This window comes from Cuculus canorus, chromosome 2, assembly GCF_017976375.1.
Source record: "Cuculus canorus isolate bCucCan1 chromosome 2, bCucCan1.pri, whole genome shotgun sequence".
Lineage (NCBI taxonomy): Eukaryota > Metazoa > Chordata > Aves > Cuculiformes > Cuculidae > Cuculus > Cuculus canorus.
Window position 1 is genome coordinate 149,121,013 of NC_071402.1, and position 20,912 is coordinate 149,141,924.

General features: G+C 41.6%; 1 protein-coding gene across 1 annotated transcript in view; it reads left to right on the plus strand.

Moving 5' to 3' along the window:
• The window catches only part of ADARB2 (adenosine deaminase RNA specific B2 (inactive)), a 318,892-nt gene that overhangs the window by 282,719 nt on the left and 15,261 nt on the right, over positions 1-20,912 (plus strand). Inside the window, exon 7 of the mRNA XM_054060538.1 lies at positions 12,702-12,870. Within this exon, the coding sequence (XP_053916513.1) occupies positions 12,702-12,870 (169 nt within the window). The remainder of the gene's footprint in view (positions 1-12,701; positions 12,871-20,912) is intronic.

Genomic DNA, 20,912 nt, shown 5'->3' on the forward strand with positions numbered 1-20,912 from the left:
TGTTTGTTGATACATCCTTAGGCAGCTCTAAAAGAGAGGTAAATTCCAGCTGGACCTTGGCTGCTCTAAGCATAGAGGGATTTCTAGTTCTGTTTCGGTGCCTACAGGTCAGGAGGCTGGCAGGACTTATGAAGGGATTCAAGTGAATTTGAAACTTTGGAAGAGGCAGGTACAATCCAAGAGAGTAGGGGAGGAGGCTGAGGGGAGAGATGTGGGAGCAGGTGACAGCAGGAGAGGAGACCAGCCAGAGTCAGTGATGTTGTAGGAATAGGAGGCTGGGACTTGCCAGGAGGAGGGGTCAAACAGTCGAGAGAGGTTTTTGTGGGTTTGTCCTAGCTTATTGTCTCCAGCCAGTCTTCTCGCCAGGACACTTTCCCTTTGTCATTTTCCAAGATTGCCCACAAGCTTGTAGCACAGCTATACGCTGAAGAAACAGCCCATTTCCAGTGTGCTCACCATGCTACAGTTACTCCTTCACACACTCAGCTTCTCCCCATGCTTCAGTTCAGTCTTATACGTCAGAAAGTCTGGGACAACATCCCCATTTCTCGTACTTCTCCCTTTATATACATCTGAGCCAGGTATGCCTGCTTTCTGACTTCTCCTGAGGATAGTATCACAACACCAAGTTAAAGTGGGTTTTCTGAAAGTTTTAAGGGGGCGATGTTTTCCCATTGCAGCACACATGTTCTGGCTCATGATGTGGAGCCATGGGGGCAGCTACCCCTGGAGTATTTGTTGCATATTTTACACCTTTTCCTAAATCTAGGGCAAACCACAGAATAATCAAGTCCTTGATTTGCTGAAGTGCCTTCCTAGCTAATTTAGGGCTTCTTGACTCATTGGGGAAAATTTTAAGAGCCTCTTGAAAAGCAGAATGAATTGCTTAAAAAATTGAGCTAATAAATTCTCCACTTCTGCACTCCTCCTTGTCCATCATTGTCCATCTTTTACCTCATTGTCCATCTTCTTCTAGAGATGCACTCTCTCTTTTTCACTACATGGATTACCAAAGAGACAAACAGAATCTGCCCCAGGGCTTGTCTCCATTCTTCTCCCCTGGGCTGCTTTTCTATCTCTTGCTAACATGCTGTATTGCCTTGTACCATTGACTCCTTGATAGCCCAGCTCCTGTTTTATCCCACACTCCCTTTAGGTCTGAAACAGACCATTGCGTCTGCTCCACATGGGGTCTTCCTCCTGCTTGTCTATTAACCTACAGCTGTGCTGAAGCTCTCATGCACACACATTTGACAGAGCCCTCATCTAAACAGGATTCACTTGCAACCACGTGAGCCGTATCATTGCTTGGTAGGTGATGTGATGGAGCAAAGATGTGCACTGGAGTTTTCAGAGAAGTTGGGGAGCTGAACAGTTTCCGGGAAGACAAGTTTGCACTCTCTACTTCAAGTGTACTTTCACTGTGCAGACCGGTGATTTCCCTGCTTGTGAATCTAGCTGCTGGATTTTATATCCCATTCTCAGATAAAATGTTTTCTGTTAACCCCAAGGCTGGGACTGCCTCAAGGATTGCTCTGCTCACGTTATGACCCAGCACTGTGTTCAGATGCTGCTTACCCAGATTGCATCAGAATATGATCCCCAAATCTGCATCTCTGAAAGTCCTATACTGAGCAGAATGGTTGGAGAGGGTCAGATTCAGACGCCATCTAAGGACCCTGTCTGTCTCAGGGTCCATCTCAGAGATGGATACAAATTATCCCATGCAACTGTCAAAAGACTCAACTCCAGAGCTCTGCATTTAGGATCCTGCAGGCAGGTATCAGGATGCAAATACAGTGAGGATGCTTATGGCATCAGCTGGGCTAAAATCCCTCCCAATAGCACTGGGTTGGGTGAATGTTACTGGATGTGCAAGGGGAAGAAATCTCTGCCTTGCTTCTGCCTATCCCATGTTTTGTTTAAATAGACAATTCTGTTCTCGAGAGTAAATCATAAGGGGCAAAAAGCATTTTAAGAATCATTTAAATAAGTCCATGATCTGAAATTAAATTTGATATCTATACCTACAGGAAAATAAGGGGTCGTAACAGATTGATATACTTCCCCTGTTGGAAATAAGTCAAGGTTGACTACAGGTCATCCCGTGGCCTTGGTCACTATTATTTGTTTCCATTGTACAAGTGTTCCCCGATATCATAAGGCTCTGTTGTAGCTGCTGGCCTGCTGCATCTTGGGAGACCATATTGAAAATTCGTAGCTAGTCAGTGCATGGAGCAGCTTCCTCCTAGGCTGTAAAGTTGATTTTATGCTGATGAATGGCCTGTCTGTGGAACTAGAATGAAGGTGCGTTATTTTCCTATTTTTCATACGACTGAGCAGAACAATGCCTTGGGGGACCTCAGAACAAAATTATCATAGAGAACCATGCCCAGAAGTAACACAAAATAAAAAAAATGCATGGAACACTGCAGGCTATAGTGCTGAACACTGCCTCAGGAGAAATAATCCTAGAACTGGATGAATTATTGTGGTCAGCCCAGGTTGCTTTGTCATGTAAAGGATACTGCAGAAATTGCAGACACAGTATGAGGCTGTTGGATTACTTTCAGGGGCCAGGGAACTGGTTATTAAAGAAGGTGAGGGGAAATTGTCCTTTTGCTTCATTAAGACTGGACTGGGATGGATACAAAATGTTTGGGTTCAGTATGTGAGTACAGCACCCTTTGCCAGTCTCCTTTGAGATCAAGCCCTTTTGAAGTGATGGCCCCTTCCTGCTTGTACCACTAACATAGCCTTAATTTACTGAAATAAATACAGAAGAAATGCGAAGATTTCTTACAGTTAACTAGAAGCTGGTCTGTCAAGGAGCTTACATCCCTGCTGAGGACTGTTAGAAGTCATCAGTTTTATATGTAATTGCCCTGTTTTCTAGCTCAAACCTCCCAGGCTGCTGAAATGCTGTTTCAGAGTGTAGCTGCTTTCACTAAAGTTAGCTTGGTAGGGAAAGCATGACTACAGGACTAGTTAATTCTCTCCATCACTTACACACAGCACCCGTGGCCAAGTGTGTTCCTGGCTGGGATGGGCAAAGATGACGGAAGAGCTTCCCACATGTAACAGTCCTTTGTCCCCTCAAACACTGCAGGTCTCAGCAGTGGTCTGATTTAGCTCAGGGCTGCCTAAGTGTGGAGGTGGTGCTGTGTGTACCAACTTCAAAGGTTTCTCCCCAACATCCAATATAAGGCCATGCTGCAACTGTGGGGGAGCTACCTTCTTCTGAGGAAGGTGGGCAAAGGGACTTCAGAAGAAGGAAGTGTAGCTGAGAGGGATCAGCAGGACCCTGGGACAGGGCAGACATGTTAGGGATGAGAGAGGTTTGGAGTAGGTGGTCTGTGATGTTCAGCTTTGATGGAGGAGTGGACAAGAGACAGCAAAATAAAGCCTGTGAGGGGTGGGGGGACTCTGGAAACCTTTGGAATGAGTGGAGCTCCTCTCCTTCTTCCAATGCATAACACCCACACAGGATCAGCAAAGCAACAGTTTGACCCATCTCCAGCACTGCAAGCTTTTCCTCCCCCAACATCTCCTACTCACTCTCTACTCCTCAAGGGCTGCAGGGGAATGAAACAATAGAGGAGAGAAGAGAGGAAAGGCTTATATCAGGGGGACCAGAATGAGTAGAGAAGGGGACTGACCCAAACCCTTTGCTGTGATCACTGCAGTCCTTCTGGTGCTGCTTGAAGGAGAAGCTGCAGAAGCAGCAGCTGTTGCATCTCCATGTTCAGCTGGACCCATTGCTCAGGCAGAGCAGCAGTGCCAGAGGGTCTGCAAATACTTGGTCTGGGTGTTCTGGCTGCTGGAAAGCCTATCATTTTAGTAATCCAAAGGAGAGGTCTGATGCCATACACAGCCTGCCATACTAAACCTTTTGCCAGTTCCTTGGGTCAGCTCTAGCCCCTAAACCTGACAAAGATAAGCGAGTGATCTCCAGGCTTAGAAATAGCATGGCGAGATTGTGAAAGGACTCATGTTTTTATTGTTGGTGTGTTTCCAAATTCAGAGGCTCTTGTTTTGCTCTGTTGGAAGTCCTAAAGCTTTCAGTGCCAATTAATCAACCTATGAAAGTTTGCTACAGTGGAGTTTTGCTAAAGCTGACTAGAGAATAACTACTTAACCTCATGGACAACTTTCAGGTCTCAAAGTATTGACTGGATGAAAAGAAATTAAAAACTCTCAGGCAAATTTTTGAAATAAATTGTGTGAGAGTGGGGTCACATCCTGTATTTTTCGTGTCTACTGGTTGGCAGCACACTAACAGAGGGTAGAAGAAAAACCTACTTCATAGCCTTCCATGCCTGGTTCAGGGTGAACTTTTTCATTGAATGCCACTTAGATTCAAAGAAAAAGTTGGACCTGTATTTCCCAAATCCTGGATGAGGGCTTCAGCGAATTCACTGTGAGCTGAGCTAGACAGCTCCCTTTCTTCAGCCTCTGTTATAAAACTTTGTCAGAACTGATACATCACGAGAAAATGCTTTGGCTTTGACAATGCATTGAAAATGTCCCAATTCCCTCTCATTATGATATTGTTGGCTGGTTTTGCTTATTTGGGTTTTGTTGTTTCAGGAGAGAGTTTTTAAGCAGAAAATAAGATTTTTTTAGAAGGATGTGTCAGTGCAGTGTGTATCTGCCAGGGAAAAGAGGATATGCTGGAAACTATGGATTGCTCAAAGCCAGTGTTGGCCACAGCTTTGAAAAGCTTTCATGTAAAGCAAAATGTGTTCGTTAGGATTCAGGAAAACAGGTTTCCACAGCTATAATCAGATCCTAATTTTAACAGAATGCTTGAATTGCCAAAGGGAATTGCACTGTATTTATTGATTCTGCTTTGTTATGGGTTTTGCTGCTTTGTAAAACACTGCATTTGGATGCAATGTTCAGATGTGATAAAAAGGCTACATTAATCAGCAAAAGGCCATGGCTGAGAAGCTTTCAGAATAGTAGTAGAAAATTTCACCAAGTAAAGCTGTTTTTTCTCAGACTTGTCCAGCCTGAGGTATAAAGTCTGAGGTTCTCTAGGGTTCCTTAAAGCAGGGATAGAGACCACATGCTCCTGGACATCGGTTGTCCTAGTCCTACCTCCAGCAACCCATACCTTGCTAGAGATGTGCACCTAATTATAGTACATAGGATGGAATAGATTAAAACATAGTTGAGAAAAATCCCTGTGGGCAAAAACTACACCCACTCAAATCTAATTTGGTCTAATTTACCCTTCTGCTGAGCAGGAGTCACAGAAAAAGCTCATGAGCTGCGTTTTATAAAGCTTATCAGGCAACTCCAAGTCGAGTTAAGATCTCTGTGGGATGTTTGAAAGCCCTGAGACTCCTGAGGAGTTTGTTAGCATCTTATGAAGAAAGAAATCTGAAGACAGCTGTGTAAGAGTGACAAACAATTTAATCCTAACCATGACTCTGCTGGTACTTCTCTAGCTAGTGTTGAGCAACTCACCTTAATCTGGTCATTTCTATTTCCATACTTGTAAAATGGCAATAAAAGGCATCCAGCTGTCACAAGTTTGGGGAAGGGTAATTAATGCAAGATATTAAAATGGAAAATACTGTATGTTCTAAGCACTATTATATGATTTTTCAGAATAATTTAGCAATTACAATCTATAGGTGTTTAAGGCCAACAGTGACTATTTCCTGATGATCCAGTTTGAATTTCTCCAGCCAGAGACCGAAGGACTTCACTGAGTAATTTCCTTCTACAGCTTAAGAAGCTGAAGTTGAACTAGGGTATGTCTGGTAATACAGCAGGAGCCACAGATTCTCTAGGTTTGTACCAACCACGGGTGGCTGAATATCTGTCAATATTATTAACTGATTGCTGTTGTATCTATCTCAGGGGGTTAATTTTCTGTTTTCATATTTTGCTTTCTTTCACAACATCTTTCTTAATTCACTCTTGAAGATTTTGATTTCCAAACAAAAATCCCAAAGCCACATGAATAACAGCATGTTTTGTTGATAAAAGAAAGAGGGTTATGATGAATAACACATTCCCTTTATGTCTGTGTAAACTTCTTCATTAAAACATGGCAGGGGAGAGAATTGTCACCAAATGGGCAATTCCAGTGATCTCGGCAATTTTTCATACAAAGTGCATTTGAAAAATAAAGTCTAGCTTCAAGACAAAACATCTTTTCATTCTAAAAAATAGGAAGAAGATACAATAACACATAGCTTAGGACCCAGGTGAACAATAGTCCCCGCTGGGTGCCAACCAGTGGGGTGTCTCACTCTCTGCACACAACCTCAAGCCACTTTGCTTTGCTCAGCTGCCAACTCAGGCACCAGCACCAGATCCCCACACTGTCAAAGATGAGCTGATCAATGCTGGAAACTAGCTAATAGTTTCCTGAAGGCTTCAGAGGCAGAAGTTTTCTCCGTCATGGAATTCACAGCGCAGCCAGGTCTCTAGACTTTGCTCTGCAGGGGCAGCTGCACTTCCGAAGTGATGGCATTTCACACCTGATTTTAGATGAGAGGAGCACTTAGTAATTAAAAATAACAGTCTTGAAGTGTTTGAGTTGTACTTTCCTTGATTGCCACATGCATAGAATCTTAATTCCACTGATAAATCTCGTGCATTGCTATTCCGGAACAGGCTAGGGTCTGCAGCCTGAGTTTGTATGTGGCATCAAAGATCTCCTCCATGCCTAAGTCACTACTGCTCATTCCTCTTTGTCTGTAATGGTTAATTATAACTCACAGAGGAAATGAAGCATGACTTTATTGTCAACAAATTGTTTTAAAGAAAATTTTAACTAGCTACTCATATTTTGATCCCAAAAGTTCCTCAAAGACAGACATTACAGGAAACTAGTTTGTAGGGTACATATTTTGATACATTTCTGTTTATTTTGCCCCAATGGGTTAAAGCTTGCTGAGAGACCAGGGCTTACTTAGAAAGTAGTGATGGCGTACCATTTTTACACCTTTCTATAGTTACTATCTCTAACTACACACCTCGAACCAAAAATTATAATTTAATTAACATGTACTTAAAACAGATAAGGACAAATAATGCAGTCATTTCCTTTCTGTTCTTTTGGAATCAAATTTCAGAATTTTCCCATCACTGATTCTTTTTATGAGAGATGGATTAAATGCCACATATTGATGAGCTACAAGTGGGCAAATTGCCTTTGCTTTCACATCTTATCTGTAAATCACTTGAAACTATTGGCAGCTGGAAATACATGGAAGAAGTAGAAAGATTCAAAAAGGTTATTGGAAGAGTTGCTGGTAAGGAGAAAGAATAAGGTGTTGAAGATAACATCTTTTATCAAGTCATGGGATACCTTGTAATTGTCCAAACCCAGAAATTCAGCCAGGAGAGAATTCAGACACCAGAGAAAAGGTTCAATTTCAATTAGAATTGGCATTCAATTTCATCTCTTAATTTCAGTGCCACAAATTGCAGGTGTCCTAGGTTTTGCAGCATTCTCAGATGAAGTACATATTCAGTGTTTATATTTGTGTATGGGACTTAATGATATACTACAAACCCCAGACCTGAACCGAATTCTGCCACAATGTAGTAGGTGCTTCTGGGCTCTGGGAGCAAGCAGATCTGCTCTGGGAGTAAGCAGATGTCCCCTGATGCTGCATTCAGATACAATAGACCTCCTGATCTGTATTTAAAAGACATATCTTGATTTTAAGGGATTAATCTCAACTTACTTTAAACCTGTGTAAACCAGATGTTCGTGTTTCCTCCTGAGAAGGATGCATCCCTTTACTCACCACAGAGGCAGCTCTGTAGACTGTCAGACAAGACCACTGCTTTTACTTGCCTGGCCCTCAGTGTGATGAATCCTACCCTCAGAATCCATGATTCAGCTTCATACATTGTGAGGGGACCTATTCTTTTTTTCATAAATCCAGCCTTCTTTCAGAATATCGCTAAAGTTTCTTGCTTTCAAAAGCTGGCCCATTGCGTTTTAGCCTTGCTGTCTCCTGATCACTAATTCACGACACAGCAGGTATTTATCTGGCCAGCCACCCTACCAAGCAAAGGAGACACATCCAAAGCATTCGCTGTGCTCTGATGCTGACTTCAACACTTACAGAAACAATAATATTGTTTATTCAGCACCTACTTTGAGAAAGTGCATCTCTAAAAACCACCAAAATACACAGGCAGTCAGGTGTTAACACTTCTCTTTCCATCCTTTTGTTTCAAACTACTCTAAGGAAGCTCAATAAACCATGCTGATGAATGGAGGGTCCAGCACTGAAAAAAATGCAAGATAGGCTGTTTTATTTCTTCCTTCATAGGGAAAGAACAGCCTCCACTGAAGCAAGGAAATAGAAAATGAACCTCTGAGGCAGTCATGCAAAATTTCTGACAGAGCCTTACTTGTGTGATTCTGTTTAATCATCATCCACTTCCTCTTCACTCTTCAACTAAATAATAACTATGGAGTGGCTTTTTTCATTATCATTTGAGCCAGAGTTGGTCCTGGAGAAAATATGAAAATAAGGTGTGAGCAGCAGGTTTCACTGATTTTAGATACAAGGCACCTATGTAAATTTATAATCCAATAATTAATAAACCAGTGCCTTTTTATCTTAGGAACTCTTAGGATTAATTTCCACATCTGAGTGTAGCACACATCGTAAATCCACTCCAAATGATTTTTAAATTTGTCCTTTCCAATTTCGGTTTGAATTGACATTTTGTTCTGGTTGAAGTGGCATCCTCAGACGCCTTCTCCCCTGCAATTAGTCGAGATTAAGCAGTTGGAGAATCAGCACAGCAAAGATCAGAAATGCTCATAGTCACTGATGCTTTGATCATACTGAAAAGCAGAACAGCAGTAGGCTGTAGTTTATGACTTTCAAGTTTCATAAATAAAAATATTTCTGAGACTGCTTTAAAATGATCCATAGCAGGCTGTGCCAGCAAGTGGACTGCATTATTTACTGCTGGCAAGCAGCTTATGTGCTGGATTCTGTCTGCAGCTTGAGTGCAAAACACATAGAGCATCGTCTTTCCCTTTGTTCAATATTTATATCTTCCTGCACTACTTAATGACATGCTAAAAAAGAAGTAAGTGTGTTCCAATTGCAGATCTGGATTTATTTAGTCATTGGCAATCTGAAAGTATTCAGAGCTTTGGATTATTAGTATTTTATAAAAATGCTACACACCATCTTTTGGGGCATGTATGTCGGCTACTGCAGCAATGTGAGCAGTTTGAGACAGGCAGTACAGCCTAGGGTTTTAGTCACACCCTGGCCGTTGAATTTAATAGCAGTTGAGCAGCTAAAACCCCTTATCAGTGCTGTGGAAGAGTATCCCAGGGACAGCGTACACTGGCCACAGCTGCCTGAATCCTATCAGCTAATGCCGTCTGCTTGGCTGCACCCTGGGTAGAGCACGCATTACAGGAAGTAAAGTTTGACGCATGGGCTGAGTTAATACTAGCATTTGGAAAGTGAGATGATCTGTACACTTGCACAAAATTCCTAAATGCTTTTAAAAACTTTAATATTCATTTTTCTGGTACTTGCAGAAATGCTGAGATGCTACAATAACAATAAGACATCGAGTACTTTGGCCTTTGTTCTTCCTTCAGTCCCGAGAGAAATTGAGAAGATCAAATAAATAAATTTTAAAAATCAAATAAACAGGTCCCCCAAATCCAGAGAAATGTTTTGCATCCCTCTCCCCACAAACTGCTGGCCTTTGCTTTGAATTCCATAAGTGCTCAACAGTTCTTTGCAGGGCTGCTGCTTTTTCTTGCCCTGAACTAGCTCCTTATCTCTGTCAGCACATTGTGAGATGCTTTGCCCCTCATTCGTTAATATTTACATAGTGAAATCAAAGTCACATAAATCATGGGCTATTGGTCTTGTCTTGCAGTCACTAAAATTCCCTAGCAGCTACATGTCCCTTAGTATGCAAAATGTAGACATATCAACATAGTGAACTGCCTGAAAAAGCAGGATCTAGAAGACCAATGGACTTACATGGGAGGGTCGGAGCAGGAGCTGAGAAAGTGAGAGGAATATACAGAGAGGTAGGAAGTGGGGAAAGAACGGTGTAGAAAAAGAAAATATACTTCGAAACAAACAAAAAATAAGATAAAGAAACACTAAAATTCATTTTGTCCTGGGGGATTTTCAACAGATGGACTCCTGTGGTAGATCTTTATTGAAAGGAGAGCATCTGTTTTTCATAAATAGTTTTTGTGCAGTACCTTTAAATGAATTTGCAGAAGAAGGAAGCATCATTATCTTCATTATACCTGCGGGAAAGCTTAGGAAAAGAGAACTGATTTGCTTAATGTCAAACTTTCTACCAGCCGAAACAGCAATAGTCTCTTGAGTCACTCTCCATTGCTTCCCTGGCAGAGGTCTAGGTCTGCCGTGCCATCAGTTCTTGGTGTGTGCAGACTAAAGCAAAGTGATTTTGCTCTACATTTCTCACTGTTGCTCAGCTAGATGTGTTTGCTAAGCAGAAGGGATCATTTTCTCCTTCTGTTGTCCAAATTTCATGGTAACTTCCCCGCGACTCTGTGGTTTAATAAGAAAAATGCTGCTCACCACTGCCTTAAGTTTTCAAAAAATGAGTTTTCCCACAGATTCCTGAGAAAAGTGTGGACTAGTTCCCACTAGAGGGATCCTCTAAATGATATTGCAAGGGACATCCCAGACAAGAAGGTCGTACAAAGAATCAGCACACAAGGACATAAAAATGGTTTCCTGACAGCGTTGGCACAGTCCAGCAATTTCAGGGGAGAGGGGTCTAAGACATTTCTGAGACTTTGGCATTTCTGCTTATTGATTTTTTATTTATCCATTGGGTCTTCCCAGTTTCCCTCAGAACTGAAGTTTGAGAAGCCACAATACTCCAAGTCTGGTGGCTACTGCAGTGTCTCAGTTTGTGAGGTGCTTTGTCACAAATGGGCACAAGGGCCCCCTGCATCCCCCACTGGGACAGCACTGCTGGTGGGGATGGTGGTGCAATAACACTCTCCTCCAAACTTGGTTCCCAAAGAAGCACAAACAAGTATCTGCAAACATTTTGGGTATGATAGATCTTGGGTTTGGGTGGGAAATGGTTTTGGCCATGGCCAGTCAATCCAACTGATACCTGGTTCTGCCCACTTCTGGCACACACATCCCCATCCTAAATTTTAAAAAAGCAGGAAGGAACCCAAAAGGCAATGACAGTGGGGACTCTGCCAGCTCTCTGCTGGCAAGTAAAAGCCAGCTCTGCTGTTCTACATGTGTTTGCTACCTCAGCTAATCCCAATGGGTCAAAGCAATTTATTTTCCCATCCCTTTTCTGTAAACCATCCATTGGCAGCAGCCAAAGTCAATCAATTGCTTCCACAATCGCAGCATAGGCAATGGTCACACAAAGCAAAGATGGTAAAAAATGACAGAGGGAGAGAGTGAGTGGCTGGGGAGCCTGCACAGAGCCAGCTAGCTGCTGACAACCAGAGGTTCAATCAGCCCTGCAATCTGTGACACGCTGGTGTTGCTCAGTGCCAGGAACCCAGGCAGCCCCATAGCTCGCTGAGGTCTGAGGAGCATCACCTTCACAAGCAGAAGTCTTCTGATCCAGCTGAGAGGCAGGCCATGGAAAAATGCACTGGAGAGTTGGAAATAGGGGCAAAAGCCTCATGTCTGTAGAAGCAACACTTCTTTTCCTTGAAAGAAAAGACCATCATGTACCATCTTTTGTTATTTTCCTTTGGGATAGAGGGAAATTCTGAAAGTCTGCTTCACACGACAAGATTTCCTTGCTGTTCCTTGCTATTCTTTTACAATCAAAATACCCAGGGGAAAAATAGCAGTAGAAAGAGGGTAAGAGTGATTTTGATCATGAACTTCAGTTTCTCTCTTTTCGTAAAATGAAGTGATTTAGAAATGTCATTATCTTCTGCATTTACTGCATACCGGTTACTTTGGCTGCAGCAGAGAGCTAGTGCATTAGCGGCTTACCCTGTACCACCCCAAAGACAGCCGCCTTGCACCTAACCGTATCACTAAAGTGATGGATGGCAATTGCATGAAAGGTACCAATAAGACACAAGGCAGAAGGGTCCCTCACTTTAGGGAGGTTACAGAGGGTGTTTAAGCAAACAATGAATAACCAGCAAGTTTTGGGTTTCTTTTGATCTAGAGTATAAAACTTGAGCTTTTGAGAATTTTCAGTGACATTTTGTGATAACCCAAAACTTCAGTTCTGAAATTATTCAGAAACCACTACTAAATATCACACAGGTATAAAGACAGGACTGCCTCGCACAGCCAAGTCTTTGATGACATTCATTGAATCAAAGTTTTCTGAATATTCCCCTGACAACACTTAGTCCTATAAGCATGGGTTAAAAACAAGAAATTGCACAGCTTCTTTAAAAAAACAGAGCACCTCTTTGCTTTTAAAATATATAAGAATAGAAACGGGAATATGAGCTCAGCATATACTGTGTGAAAATTTTGATGGATGTGAAAAGACAACCATGCTAGGAAGCCCATACTTTTCTCCATTGTGCTGCTTTCCTAGGTTGTAATCTCATCTAATTTTGCATCCAATTTGAAGAACCTACACAGATGGTTCTGCAAATGCAAGCTATGTCACCAAGGCAGCCTCTCAGTTTTTTTATGAAAACATTTAATTATTGCCATTCTTGTGTTCATTTTGCACAGTGAACAGCAGCAAGCACATAGTGAGAAAATACCGTGGGCATCTCCGAACAAAGATTGAGTCTGGCGAAGGAACCATACCTGTCCGGTGTCACAACGCAACTCAGACGTGGGATGGCGTGTTGCTGGGAGAGCAGCTCATCACCATGTCCTGTACAGACAAAATCGCCAGGTACCGTAGCACCTAACATATATACATGACAAAACTGTTTACATGTGGAAATAAAGTTTGATGCCACAGAGGACTATGGCTACCAGTGAGGAATAACAAGCAGGTGCTGACAAAACCTGCAGAAACAAAGACCTTTGAATGTAGAAACAGACCATATAAATAGGGCAGAATGTAAATAGGACATTTTCCAAATATCTCCATGGGTCGTTAGTTGCTTTTTACAGTGTGACAAAAATATAAACCCTCTTTGCAGCATTTTTTTGCCAACAGAATTCGAGTGTGCTAATAAAACACATTCACCCTGCTTTTATTGGATCATTTACCCGAAAACTTGCAAACCAACCATCATGCAGATAAAGTTGGTTCATCCATACCTTGTTGGATAAAGTGCCCTAAAAGCTGCTAAGAATATTTCTGCTATTTTGAATGTCATTGTGGAACTCTTGTATCACAGCCACCTCTATGGCTTTCTGTAAATATGACGCATATTTATGTAGAATATATGCTGTTTAATAAATATTTTGTAATTATTCCATCATGGCAGATAAAATTTTAACACATTGACCATTCTCAGATTAGGATGTTAACTAATAGTAAATGATGGCTATCACAAACTGAAAACAAAGTTTGTGCATTTAGATGCATACTTATTATGCTATTACTACCTAACTATGTATAACTATACTAATGCTCATAATTATATATATTAAGTGCTTTATCTATAGATGCATTTCTACATGTAAAGCATACTACTTTATAGCTACAAAAAGTAAATATTACAGTTGAATTTTCTGGTGGAATATCATGCCTAAGGATTCAGTTAAATTACATCAATGGTAAATGTGGCCTAATTATTAAAGGCCCATATAAACATAAACTTTCAGAAAAGTAGAAAACTTATGTTTAATGCAAATGCATAAATTCTGCTCTTAGCTTTAACTGGATGACCGACTGAAGTTAAATTAGTCTGTAGGCTTAGCAAAGCCTGGCATTTTGGCAGAAGAATGTATGACTGAACCAGGAAATGGAAATGCAAACAGAGTTACAAAATCCACCCTTGCTAAGTGTAATCGTCACAACTGTTGTGTTTGCATGAAGGATAAAGAACAACTTGCGCGATAATGTTTTCATTTATTCATAAAGAGATAACAGAAAGCCCAAACTGATCTCCCCCACTGTTTTTAGATGCAATTGTTTTTTTCCAAATCCAGTCATATTGACTCAAAAAAACTAAACAAATTTAAGTTTCAGAATGGAAATATTGCACTCTCTGTAGTTTTGAATGTCATTAGCCAGTGAATTAAATATCAGCTTTGCAAATATTATTATATTTGCTATTGAGGGGGATGTTGACTATAATGCATAGTCTCAAAAGTTGGGTTTTCTCCAAGTACATTTGCTAAGCACTTTCAGTGAATCCTTTCCATGTTGCCACAAATCTAAACAGCATTAAAGTCTGTGAAAAAAAAGAAGAATCTACCACAAAGTTTTTCCGGGATAAAAAAAAAATCTTGCAGCTCTCATCTTTAATATTTTTACTGCAATATTGTATGAGTCACTTCCAGTTTTTTATTTGGACTGTATCTCAAATAGGCACGGGATTTTCCTAGACCAAAAAAAAAAAAAAAAAAGTCAGAAATCATTATTCCCTGCTTTGAACAGCAAATATTTACTCTCACTGGTAAAAGATATTTTAAAAACTTTGTTTCAGCACACATAGGGCTGTTTTCTGTCCTCTGACCATAGTAAGTACAGGGAGGCAAGGAGTTCAGTGGACGAGGAGATGGCTATGTGAGGGCCCTTTCTCCACAACTGCCCCCACTGAGGAGATCTGAAAGCTGCCTAGAGGAGAAGGACCTGGGGATGTTGGCTGACAGCCGACTGAACATGAGCCAGCAGTGTGCCCAGGTGGCCAAGAAGGCCAATGGCATCTTGGCTTGTATCAGAAACGGCGTGACCAGCAGGTCCAGGGAGATTATTCTCCCTCTGTACTCGGCACTGGTGAGGCTGCACCTTGAGTACTGTGTTCAGTTCTGGGCCCCTCACCACAAGAAGGATGTTGAGGCTCTGGAGTGTGTCCAGAGAAGAGCAACGAAGCTGGTGAGGGGGCTGGAGAACAAGTCTTATGGGGAGCAGCTGAGAGAGCTGGGGTTGTTTAGCCCGGAGAAAAGGAGGCCGAGGGGAGACCTTATTGCTCTCAACAACTACCTGAAAGGAGGTTGTGGACAGGAGGAAGCTGGCCTCTTCTCCCAAGTGACAGGGGACAGGACAAGGGGGAATGGCCTCAAGCTGCACCAGGGGAGGTTCAGGCTGGACATCAGGAAAAAGTTTTTCACAGAAAGGGTTGCTGGTCACTGGAATAGGCTGCCCAGGGAGGTGGTGGAATCACCTTCCCTGGAGGTGTTTAAGGGACAGGTGGACGAGGTGCTGAGGGGCATGATTTAGGGAGTGTTAAGGATGGTTGGACTTGATGATCCAGTGGGTCCCTTCCAACCTAGTGATTCCATGATTCTATAATTCTATGATCAGTGGGTAGCTTCCGTGACACACTTCAGACTCCAAATATTTGCTGTACCACATAGACAGTTGATTCGTCAAATGTCTGCAGGGTGCAGGAATCTGGTTGCACATCATTTCTGCTTGTCTCACAATGAGAAGAAAAGATCTCCGAAGCTGAAATTCATGTTTGTATAAGCAAGATTTGACAAAAATATGGCTTGTATACTTTGGATGTTATTGCTTGTAAAAGTCCCTCAGGAGCACAGGGCTATTAGAGAATGTTTCCTCTTGAGAACCTAGCCAGTAGCTGCTAAAATATACATCATTTTGCATTATTTGCAAAGGACATTGCTATCCGAATATCAAAGACCCAAGAATGGAGAGAGTTACTCAGAAAAGTGAATAATATTCTATAAATCACATATCTAACCATTTATGTTTTCTTGCTCACAGAATAGCCATAGGCAGAAAGTGGTTTAATCAGATTTATTTTTTATTCAAAGGCATTTAGCAATTTTTATTACTATCACCACAAGTTTGAGAGAATTTGATGCTTGGTATACATTATTTGGGCTCTGTGGCTGTGCTCAGATTGCAGGATAAACAGCTTGGTATGATATCTATTCCCTTACTGAATTAAAGCACAAACACTTCTGGCAGGAATACTCATGTTATTTGGCTCAGGCAGGGAATTACGAAGTGAAGATCTGCAACTGCATTATAAAGGAGGTCAGACCGGATCTTGGTGGTTCCTTCTGGCTTTAAAAACCTATGCATTTATATGTGCAAATTTAAAGTTTTGGCTGTGTGAATCCCCAAATAACCCACCCTAAGATGGTGTTAGCTTTTTACACTCACAACTTCTGTGTTTCACAGTGCAGCTGAAGTGGGTTCAGCTTCTCAGTGCCGTAGATTTTGGGATCAAACCGCATTCTTTAGACCCCAAGTTCATTAGTTACACTAAAACCTAAGATTTTTACCTTCGTTTTCCTCTGTAATGTACACTGTATACACTTCTGAAAAAGCAGCAATAACGTGAGCAAAATAATTTTGAAAATTATCAGTTTTGGGGGGAGGGAAATTTGTGTTATTTAACATTTTCTTGATGCCTGTCATAACCTATAGTAAGATCTTAATGTCAACAGAGGCATCACAGCCCTAAGAGAATTTAGGCTTTTTGCAGCAGAAAACCCATTCATGCAATGGGCCAAATTAAGCCCTTTATCATCTCCCTTTCTCACACTAAGGTTGAATGCAGGAGTAGCTCGTACCTTTGCTTATTAGGTCAGTACAAGGTTAATGCTGCTGCTGGTGGAAGTCTTTGCAGTTGCTGTTCAGGAGCAGACAAATGGTTGAAGGAAAATTGACATATGTGAACACATAGAGGCGTGCACACACATACACACAAGGACACACATTTAAGTAAAAAACAAGGATATGTCTAGATTTCAGCTCCTCTTTAAGGATCTAAATGCAATAACCAAATATCAGGAAGGTCTAGCACTAAATTCTGTCTTGGACTCTCAGAAATGTTCAGACCAGTAAGGACTGAGAATTGCTCAGCTTCCTTATAGCTGCAGGAGTGGGATTTGCAGCACCCCCTTGGTGCCCTGTGGCCTTAGGCACACTGGGTGTCTGTTTGTGTCCCCTTTGGTGGCAAGGCTTACAGCTGTGCAAAGCCAGCCCAGCACTGAGCCTCTCCTCTCCCCTGCACAGCACTGCTGGCTTCTCACAACACACAGTGTGTACACATGTGCTAGATTTGCAGGTGATGGTACACACATGCAAGTGCGTACATACGTAAAATAAGAATTTCCAAATGTCTCTACTTTTTATTCCAACAGCAGAAGAAATATGAAGGACTGGGTAAAATACTAAAAAACCATGCACTTTTCTTACTCAAGTCTATCTATCACCCTTCTGGATAGGGGAAATTCAGAGTATGCCAAAGAGTACAGAAACCTCCTTCCCTTCCATAAGCTTTGTCCTCTGATTCATGGAAACACTGTCTGAGCTTCTGGCCAGCCACTTTCCACCATGGCTCATCCTCTAGGCCCTCCATGCCCTGAGTTTGACAACACATACCTCCTTTCTGTATAACGGTTCTTGTTCTGTGCTCTGAACTCATCAGGTTTATACGTTTCATCACCAGCATCTGGGTCCTATTTTCTTCTATGCAAAGAAACTCGAGAAATTATTTCTCCCAGCTTCAAGAAATCCAAACTAGCAGGACAGTCTGCTCTAAATAGCAGCACAGAACAGTTTAATGATTGTCTTTGCCATAGTTCGGCAGAGAAGTGCAACAGTGCTGGCAGCACGTGAGGAGGCCACCACTGTGCTCTGCAGCACAGCAAACCCATAGCATAAACAAGCATTCCCAGGTCCTATGTCATTACGTCACCTCCACTGCCATGTGCACGCAGATTATTCTAAAGGTCTTGATCCAAGCACTCAACACTAAGTTTTATTTTAAAATTAGTTCTTATCTGGTTGCCTTATTAGGGACTGAGTTGTGTGGTGCACAGCTCTTCCCCAAGACCCTCTTACTTGATAGACCATAGCTCTTAACGCTATGGCCAAGGTGGATCGTGTTCTTCCACACCAGATAGCTACATGATCTGTCTACTTCAGAGAGATGTCAGCTTTCTGTGCATCAAATTTGCATCTACACACACTAACAGTGTATAGAAGTACTTGTAAATGCGTGAGCCATGGCAACTGTCCTCTTTCAGAAGTGGGCATCTGCAGCTTCCCTTGCAGAGTGCTTACTTGAGGAGTGCGCATTGCAGGGTGCAGGATTTGAAGGAACAATCCTCACAAACACTGTCTTTACACATCAAATAAAAGGCAGAATTCAGTGTTTATTTAGTAAGCTCTAGCCTTAAAATTGTTTTCTTACTACTGCTTCTCAAAAGGTCATCTTTAAAGGACTGTACATTTTCTTGCCACCAGGTTAATGGTCATCCCCTTCTTTGCACTTCAAAAAACAGTGACATTAAGCTCAGAGGTTAAATAAGACCTCGAACATCTAAATTATATTTCACCTGTAAAATGACACAAAAAAATAACAAAAGGCTTCCGAACTTTGCATTACAGCATTGACAATCTATTCTTGTCCCATGGCTAGGATTTGTGGATTATTTGCACCCACAAGATAGAGAACAGGAAGGAATCTTTATTGTGAATGTGTTCAGAGTGTTGCAAGGTAATATATTCTTAAGGCACTGTTTCAGGATTTAGCAGTGGGAGTCTGAAGTAGCATTTTACAAGATGATTTGAACTTATTAAGCTGTATTTAAATATAAAAATGCAAGACTAAAGGACAGTGTTAGAAATCGGTGTTCTTAGATCTATTTTAGTGTTAGCCTGTCGACCAGAGCCGTTGTTAACAGAATACTGAGCCTGACAAGGTAACTCTTAAGCAAATCTCCTTCAAAGGCTGTGTATTAATGTAAATGAAAATCAATTAACACAGCTAGATCTTCAATTAGACATGATTTGTGCACCTGATTTGTAATTCTCTCTCTTAACCCCTTTCTGTATGACTGAGATTTCAATTTCAATTCCTTCACAACGTAGGTTCCAGAAAACATATATAAACCACCTACTGTTAAAATACAGATCAAGAACTAATGCACTAGTTCCAGTTTCCAAACCAATAATAGCTAAATGGTCTATAAATAGGAACACCACAGGTGTTCAGCTGAGCACAGACCACCAAGAATAATAATTTATATTGTGTGAAGCTTAGCTGGAAATGTTGGTAATAGAAACTGTGGTACAGGAGGCTAACAACACACCAAGGGGGTAACACTTAAATAATGACCCCCCAAAAAAGGTGTCTTTTATAAAAAAACATTAACAAAATAAGCTTTGAAATTCATCAGCAGTGCTTTTTAATGGGCAAGGTTTCCAAAGGTCCCAAGGAGATACTTCTGTCTTGCCAAGCTTCAGTGGCAGGTGGACACAGTTCCCTGAGATGTTTTAAAGCATCATGGAAATTTCTCCACACCTCAGTGTTGAAGGTGCTTGAGGATAGGAGCATCTCAGCATTTAGCTCCAAGTAATGCTATGTGCAAACCGAAATTCTCAGTGAAGAGGTTCCAGAGATGGGTGAGGAACCATGCACAGACTTGCACAAGGCTGCAGCTCTTTTGCATCCTTGCAGGTTTGCTCCCAAGCTCCTTCCTCGTTATTTTTATCACCTGTATTTCAGATGGTCCTGGGGAGGGGCCATGGCCAACTCAGATGGTGAGATGATGCTATAGTATGCAGGTATGGAGGCTGCAATATGGTTATAACTCGGGGACACATTTCCCTGCACACCCCGGTGATGGTCCCATCCTGTCAGGAGCATGGGAGTTGCGTGGAGACTCTGCAGGGGCTCACCCCCAGCCCACCCCACGTCCGGGGCCAGGAGAGCATGACATCTAATTAAAGAGAGGCTGCCTGCTCTGCGATGCCTCACAGCTCATCGCTGGCATTTCCGTGATTGACAAACAGGCAAAAATATATTTATTCAAGGATTATCTATATTGAAAACTGGACGCAGGATTTTGTCTTTGTAAACAGTGCAGTAATATCTACTGTTTGAACAAAAGGAAGCGTATACTTTCCTTCCATTTAAAGCACCAAAGCTCTCGTATTCAAGTTAAAAGGGGAGACATTTGATTTTATTGATCCTGCCTGCTGAAGATTCTTTTTTTTAAAAAAAGAGATCTGTGACTAAGGGAGCAGTGGGCAGATTTTGCCTTTATTGGAAGGGTTATTATGAAGCACACAGCATAGAAGTTATTAGAGAAATGCGTGCCCTTGAAAACAGCCCTTAAAATCTTGCACAATTAGGAAAATACAGAATGATCCAGCATATTTCCTCATAGCGAGAAAAGTCACTTTGATATATTGAGGACCCAAAATGTAACACTGCATTGCTCTGAATAATAATTTTATTTTGAAAAGCCACATTTGAAGAGAGCACTTTGTTACAGATGGGAACACAGCTACTTTCATGGACCTAAATTAGGCTACAGAGAAATAGCTCCTTCAAAAATGAACACCCTTATTGATAGTTTCACTGTTGCTCAGACAGTTCTTTCCCTGTCATCTACCTACAAATAATCCCATAGACATTCAGATATCAAAGGACAGAGTCAGTACATTAGCCATGTGTATTGGTCAAGGGATGAACAATACACAGGATAAAAGACCTTCCCCCATGTATTTGTCAGTTAAATCTATTGTTTATGCAAAATACTGAACTGGCTGCCCTCCAAAGTAGTTCTTTTTATTCACAGAACTGAAGCAGAATCAGCAACTGAAATTTTCCCCCATCATTAATGTGTTTTTATGATGCTCTGAAGAACAGGAGCAGCAGTGCAAGGGTCTTGTTTTGCCCGGCTCAGCATAGAACCCCCTTTTCCCTAGGGCTTGTGCTGACTTGGTGGGACTTAGGCAGGTGCTCTGGTTTGCTTTCTGGAAAGAAAAAAATGGCCAAAAGCTTTGCCAAACATGGACTAGAACTGAGAGCAAAGCTCCTTCTCTGC